At 42.7% G+C, this 7954-nt stretch overlaps 1 protein-coding gene across 3 annotated transcripts in view; it reads left to right on the forward strand.

Moving 5' to 3' along the window:
- LOC110530213 (thymocyte selection-associated high mobility group box protein TOX) overlaps positions 1-2345 on the forward strand; it is a 57612-nt gene extending 55267 nt beyond the window's left edge. For all 3 annotated transcript variants that reach the window (XM_036985771.1, XM_036985770.1, XM_036985769.1), the window contains one exon: positions 462-2345. In XM_036985771.1, coding sequence (XP_036841666.1) covers positions 462-498 — 37 coding nt within the window. In that variant the 3' untranslated portion in view covers positions 499-2345. The remainder of the gene's footprint in view (positions 1-461) is intronic.
- The last annotated feature ends 5609 nt before the right edge of the window (positions 2346-7954 follow it).

The raw sequence follows: 7954 nt of genomic DNA on the forward strand, positions 1-7954 counted from the left end.
CCTGAGAGAGTTAATCTTTACTAGGAATAAAAGTCAGGAATTGTGAAAAACTGAGTTTAAATGTATTTATCTGAGGTATATGTAAACCTCCGACTTCAACTGTAGTATGACAAAGCAGAATGGAGAAACATAGCAGATATGAGAGTATGAATGGAGTTCATATTCAGATTGACCTTTAGGGCCCAGTTATGGACTAAGAAGTACTTTGAATTTAGATTCTAGAAGTACTTTGAATTTAGATTCTATTTTGAGCAAGCTTTGTATTACAGGAGGAGGCTTAATTGTTGACCAGGAAACTAGTCCTTTATGTATTGCTTAAACATCTGTTAATTAGAACAGTTGCTAACCCAAGTGTCTATCAATCGTTCAAATTGAAAAGTCTGTTTAAAAAACATTGATTGATTATTATTGATTGATTACTATTCATTTTCCTTTGTCGTGGTTCCTCTCTATTCCTTCAGAGCTCTTCAGAGAGACAAGCCTCTGTTCCTGACCTGATCTGACCTCTAACCTCTACACACCTCCACTCAACCACCCATGGACCGGATCGCAACCAGACCCGGTCAACATTCAGTCCCACTCTTTATTCACTGAACCAAGGCATGATTATCCTCTCCCCCAGTAGAAAGTCCTTGACCACCACCCCCCACTCTGGCTGAACCATCTGACCAACTGACCGTCACTCAAAAACAAGAAAGACATAAGCACATATTGCAAAACATCCATATTTTGATATTTGTGGTTCTTTATGATCTACCTTGAAAAAAATCATACTGATGTCATGAGTGGGTTTCAGATAGTTTTGTAACAAACACCCTCCCCTGATATTAGATTTTAAAAAATGTAAAGTTCTGGACTTTTTAATTGTTGGATGGCCATAGAGGCAGAAAGAAAAGGTGCTCAAAGAGTTGAACGAATAGGCAGCAATGTCACATCTACTGATGTGTCGTTGGATCGTTACTGATATATCGTTAGATTGTGTTTTGAGGAAGACAAAGCTGATGACCATATTTTTGATCATGACCGTTGTTGAAATCCCAGAAGTTAATTTAGCACTTAGGGGCTTTTTTTTCTCCACACATAGCAAGATGTAAACCAAAACCCCAAACTAACAAGACTTTTTAAAAGGAAAGACAAGATGTTTTAGCCTTCAAAAGAAATTAACAAAGAACACATGTATTATACTTCTCTCTCTCTCTCTCTCTCTCTCTCTCTCTCTCTCTCTCTCTCTCTCTCTCTCTCTCTCTCTCTCTCTCTCTCTCTCTCTCTCTCTCTCTCTCTCTCTCTCTCTCTCTCTCTCTCTCTCTCTCTCTCTCTCTCTCTCTCTCTCTCTCTCTCTCTCTCTCTCTCTCTCTCTCTCTCTCTCTCTCTCTCTCTCTCTCTCTCTCTCTCTCTCTCTCTCTCTCTCTCTCTCTCTCTCTCCTTCCTACTGAACTGCCTTAGAGACTGCCGTGTGTCTTTGAGCAGAGTTGTGTTGCTCTATCTAAACTGATGATGATGATGTTCATAGGATCCTCTGTGGACTATGCCTCGGCTGGTTAGTGTAGCCATCACCTCAAGCTGTACATAGATTTTTGTTTTACTCTTTTACTCCTCGAGTTTTTTTGTTCCAAGTGCAGTGTGATTGTGAATTGGATCACACCAGTTGTAATTTAACTATCAAAGAATAAGGGAAATTGATTAAACAGCTTTTATAGCTGTTTGGACTCTATTGGGCGTAGGAATTGTCAATATAATGATATTTGTAAGATAAAACTTGGTAAATCAGTTGTTTTCATCCTCTGAAATAACGTCATAAACGTTGGCTGCCCTTTACCTGGAAAACATCACAAAATATGAGTTTTGTGAAAGTATACAAACAAAAACATGTTTTGTTTTGTACAAATCCTTTTTTGGTACAACTTCTGGGCATATTGATTATATGAATTGTCATAAAGCTCCTTTATCTGAAGTTGCTTTTCTTTATCAGCCGAAAGTGTCTGATAATGAGGGAAGGAGATTGGTAGAGACAGATTGGTAGAGTGGAGATATATAACCCTGACATCTGGCTTGTCATCGCTCTTCTGATCACTCCATCACTCTCTCTCTCTTTCTCTCCATCAAGTCTGTTCATCACGCTGCGCCTATTTATGAAACAATAACTGTAGGTGTTTTTTTTAAAAGCCCTTATGTTTAATAGCGTTGATGATGGCTGTCTTCTCTTGTTTCATTTGGGTTCCTTTCTCTTTGGCAGAAAAACGTCTCCAGGCAACAACAATGTGAAGAATTGTATTCTTATTTTTAGTTTCTAATGTGTTTGAAAGAAATAAAGTCAAACCTGCATTTTTGTGTGCAGTAATCACTCACTTTTGGATCCCCTGTGTTTTTATTTCAACCTAAAGTGCCTGAGGGATTGGGAGAACATAGACAACCAGAGTCCTAATTGTGTATATCCTTGTCTCAGAGTTGGAGAGTAGGTGTCGACTAAAAGTAACAATTTCAGCTTAATCGTGAAGATTAAAATACTTCCAAGAAGATGTTGTGTTTTGTTACTGTAAACCAGTAGTTATGATGATTTAGTTTGAGTTGGATTTATTTGCACCAAAGAAAACAAGTGAAACAGTGTGAAGGTGTGGTTGGAAGCCCAAAGGCTTACATGAAAACCACACCACCAAAAAAACACAATACACAATACATAAGTATCACAATCGCTGTATTTCAGGGAAGAAAAATACTTGTTTAAATTCAGTCTTCTACTGTGTTATGTTTTGTTCAATTTCAAGACTATGTACTGTAGACTATGTAGATGTAGACTGTCACAGCCAGCACAGTAATCATTGATCAATATGGATCAAGAGATTGATGAACACCAAGTAAGCAGCTGTTAATATCATCCTCACCAGACCATTTTGTACATGGTGTCCTGGTTGGTGACTTTGACCAATTCATGAACATAATATCAGCTAATATTACGAATACCGGTAGTACGTTTTTGGATCATTATCAAAATGAGCCTAGAGATTGTGATTTGCTATTTAGAAAAAAAAGGGGAAAGTATTTACCATGGTGTTAAAGTTTCAAAGTACAATATGTGTGCTCTTATCTATCAGTATCGTGTTTGTTTAAGCTGAGAACAATAGAGTGTGTTGTGGGTGAGGATTGGCGTGTGTTCATCTTGATTCCATTTCATCTATCCATCTTTAACAAGTTACTCTGAACAACAATTTTCTCTTTCCATCTGTCCAGTGCCTATGAATTAATATATTATGCACAAGTCATGTACCCCATAGACTAGGAGTTGCCAACCCTCCTCTTGGAGAGCTACTGGGCATGCAGGCTTTTGTTCAAACCCTACTTTAACATACCTGATTAAGCTGATGAAACAGCTGATGAGCAGCTGAATAGTAGAATCCTGTGTGTATTCAGCAGGGCAGGAGCGAAGTTCTGCAAACCCAGTAGTTCTCCAGGAGGAGGGTTGGCCTCCCCTGCCATAGACTGGCCTGAACTCCACATGAGAAAGACACCAGTAGCTATGCACTGTTCTCTGGTGGCCAAAAGATAGAACAACATGTAAATCAATTGCATTAGCAGTGAATACATGACCAGAAGGGGGTGCTGGAGCTAATGATGTAGTATGGGTACACAACTCTTACCCTACAAGGTCCGGGGCCTGCTGTTCTGCCTGATAATTATTTGCACACACCTGTTGTCCCAGGTCTAAATCTGTCCCTGATTAGAAGGGAAGAATTAAAAAAGGCAGTGGAACTGACTTCGAGTTCCAGAGTTGAGTTGAAGGGACATAGTACATTACATATCCATTTCTGGGGGTCGTGGTATTGGTGGGGGTGAGACTGGCCTGATCCGTGAAACGGGAGACTTGGGCCCCACCATGGAGGCCCTGGGACTCTTTGACCTCACCTGGGGAGCATCGTTGTAACTCTGGAGGAAGAGAGAGGTGTGTGGTACAGTCACCTCCAAAAGGAGTGGCACCCTTGATAAAGAAAAATGAACAAAAAATAATGTATAGAATAAATAATACCAGTACTGAGCTATATTGTAATTTTCCAACATGGGAAATATATTTTACTTGATTAATTACTCAATGGAATCAACCAAAAATAATGAAATAAAAAATTCTGAACAAAAATGTGCAAAAAACAATGTCATTTTTGGCACCCCTGTTTTTAATACCCACCCCTTGCGAGGATAATGTTACTGAGCCTTTTCTATCATGTTTAAGGAGATAGGAGAACAATCTCATATTGGAGAACATTGGGAGGGATCTTAGATAATTTCTCCATACAGAATATTTCCAGATCCTTAACATCCCTTTGTCTGCTCCTATCGACTGCCCTCTTCAATTCAAACCACAGGTTTTCAATGGGGTTCAAGTCCGGAGACTGAGAAGGCCATTCCAAAATGTAGATTTGATGGTCAATTAACAATTTCTTGTTGATTTTGATGTGTGCTTGGGATCATTGTCTTGCTGGAAGATCCACTTATGGCCAAGTTTCAGTCTCCTGGCAGAGGCAACCAGGTCTTTGGCTAAAATGTCCTGGTACTCGGTAGAGTCCATGATGCCGTTGACTTTATCAAGGGCCCCAGGACCAGTGGAAGCAAAACAACCCTATAATACATAACGATCCACCACCTTTTCTTAGAGCAGGTATGAGGTTATTTTCTGCATATGCATCCTTCTTTCGGCGTCAAACCCACTGGTGGTGTGTGGCCAAAGAACTCTATTTTCATCTCATCTGACCACAGCACCTGGTGTCAATGCCATTTAGAAAACTCCAGGCGTTTCAGTTGTTGGTTGCTCTCAATAGTTTTTTTTTCTGGCAACCCTTGCAAAGAGTTTATTGGCATGAAAGTGGTGTCAAATTGTAGATTTGGAGACCTGGGGCCTGATTCTGAATTAGGAAATTACGCCTTTCTTGCTCATGCCTTTCCTACGCACTTCTCAGTAGTTGGTATTCAGACTTACCTTGTGAAGTTGCGTAACGGTCTTTGCAGGCATGGTTCCTTTGCGTGTGTTGAATAAATGTAATTAAACTGTTGAAAACCCTTCCACTTGCTGGCCAACCGATTTTCTCATGGAGTTTCATTCAATAAGTTTTTCAGTACATTTATCTTAAGCTATGCCTTTAAATAGAGTATACCTTTAATTCAAATTTTGTCAATGGATCTGGCAGTGTGGTGCCAGGACAACAACCTCTCCCTCAACGTGAGCAAGGCAAAGGAGATACCCGTGGACTACAGAAAAAGGAGGGGCGAACACACCCCCATTCACAACGGCGGGGCTGTAGTGGAGCAGGTCGAGAGTTTCAAGTTCCTAGGTGACAACATCACCAACAAACTAGTATGGTCCAAGCACACCAAGAAAGTCATGAAGTCTCCCCTCAGGAGACTGAAAAGATTTGGCATGGGTCCCCAGATCCTCAAAAATGTATACAGCTGCACCATCGAGAGCATCCTGACCAGTTGTTTCACCGTCTTGTATGGCAACTGCTCGGTATCCGACCGTAAAGGCGCTACGGAGGGTAGTGCATACAGCCTAGTACATCACTGGGGCCAAGCTTCAAACCATCCAGGACCTATATACTATACACTACAGAAGGTAACAAAACATTGTCAAAGATTCCAGTCACCCAAGTCATAGGCTGTTCTCTTTTTTTGTTGTTGTTTTTACTTTTACCGCTTTTTCTCCCCAATTTCGTGGTGTCCAATTGGTAGTTACAGTCTTGTCTCATAGCTGCAGCTCCTGTACAGACTCGGGAGAGGTGAAGGTCGAGAGCCGCGCATCCTCAGAAACACAACCCAACCAATCCGCACTGCTTCTTGACACAATGCCCACTTAACCCGGAAGCCAGCCGCACCAATGTGTCAGAGGAAACACCGTGCACCTGGTGACCGTGCCAGCGTGCACTGCGCTAGGGCGCGATGGGACAAGAACATCGCTGCCAGCCAAACCCTCCACCAACCCGGACAACACTGGGCCAATTGTGCGCCACCCCATGGGTCTCTAGGTCTGCGACAGAGCCTGGACTCAAACCCAGAATCTCTAATGGCACAGCTAGCACTGCGATGTAGAGTCTCAGACCACTGCTCCACTCTGGAGGCCCCAGACTGTTCTCTCTGTTACCGCACGGCAAGCAGTACCGGAACGCCAAGTCCAGGTCCAAAAGGCTCCTTAACAGCTTCTACCCCCAAGCCATAAGACTGTTGAACAATTACTAAAATGTCCAACCAGACAATTTGCATTGTTACTTCCGGCACCGACATAGATGGCCGCCTCGCTTCGCGTTCCTATTTTGTTTTTTTACGTGTTATTTCTTACATTGGTACAGCAGGTAATCTTAGGTTTTATTACATACAGTCGGGAGGAACTACTGGATATAAGAGCAGGGGGGTATGCCTTATGATTAACGAGACGTGGTGTGCTCATAACAACATACAGGAACTCAAGTCCTTCTGTTCACCTGACTTAGAATTCCTCACAATCAAATGTCGACCGCATTATCTACCAAGAGATTATCTTTGATTATAATCACAGCCGCATATATTCCCCCCCCCCCGACTCTATGTAAACTGGAAACCACTTATCCTGAGGCTGTATTTATTGTAGCTGGGGATTTTAACAAGGCTAGTCTGAAAACAAGACTCCCTAAATTCTATCAGCATATCGATTGTGCTACCAGGGCTGGTAAAACCCTGGATCATTGTTATTCTAACTTCCATGACGCATATAAGGCCATGCCCCGCCCTTCTTTCGGAAAAGCTGACCTCGACTCCATTTTGTTGCTCCCTGCCTATCGAAAGAGACTAAAACAGGAAGCTCCCGGGCTCAGGTCTGTTCAACGCTGGTCCGACCAATCTGATTCCACACTTCAAGATTGCTTCGATCACGAGGATTGGGATATGTTCCGCATTGCATCAAACAACAACATTGACAAATACGCTGATTCGGTGAGCGAGTTTATTAGCAAGTGCATCGGCGATGCATTCCCAAACCAAACCAAACATTCCCAAACCAGAAACCGTGGATTGATGGCAGCATTCGCGCAAAACTGAATGCGCGAACCACTGCATTTAACCAGGGCAAGGTGACTGGAAACATGACCGAATACAAACAGTGTAGCTATTCCCTCCGCATGGCAATCAAACAAGCTAAGCGTCAGTATAGAGACAAAGTAGAGTCGCAATTCAACGACTTAGACACAAGAGGTATGTGGAAGGGTCTACAGTCAATCACGGATTACAAAAAGAAAACCAGCCCCATAGCTGACCAGGATGTCTTGCTCCCAGACAGACTAAACAACTTCTTTGCTCGCTTTGAGGACAATACAGTGCCACTGACACGGCCCGCTACCAAAACCTGCGGACTCTCCTTCACTGCAGCCGACGTGAGTAAAACATTTAAACCCTCACAAGGCTGCAGGCCCAGACGACATCCCCAGCCACGTCCTCAGAGCATGCACAGACTAGCTGGCTGGTGTGTTTACGGACATATTCAATCAATCCTTATCCCAGTCTGCTGTTGCCACATGCTTCAAGAGGGCCACCATTGTTCCTGTTCCCAAGAAAGCTAAAATAACAAAGCTGAACAACTACCGCACCGTAGCACTCACGTCATCATGAAATGCTTTGAGAGACTAGTCAAGGACCATATCACCTCCACCCTAAATAACCTCACACTCAACGTCAACAAAACAAAGGAGATGATCGTGGACTTCGGGAAACAGCAGAGGGAGCACCCCCCTATCCACATCGACAGGACAGTAGTGGAGAGGGTAGTAAGTTAAGTTCCTCTGCCTGTTTTTCTGCAAAGGGACCAGCACGACTGATCTGTGTAAAGGAAAGAATGAATGGGGCCATGTATCGTGAGATTTTGAGTGAAAACCTCCTTCCATCAGTAAGGGCATTGAAGATGAAACGCGGCTGGGTCTTTCAGCATGACAATGATCCCAAACACACC

Source organism: Oncorhynchus mykiss, chromosome 8 (genome assembly GCF_013265735.2).
Source record: "Oncorhynchus mykiss isolate Arlee chromosome 8, USDA_OmykA_1.1, whole genome shotgun sequence".
Taxonomy (NCBI): domain Eukaryota; kingdom Metazoa; phylum Chordata; class Actinopteri; order Salmoniformes; family Salmonidae; genus Oncorhynchus; species Oncorhynchus mykiss.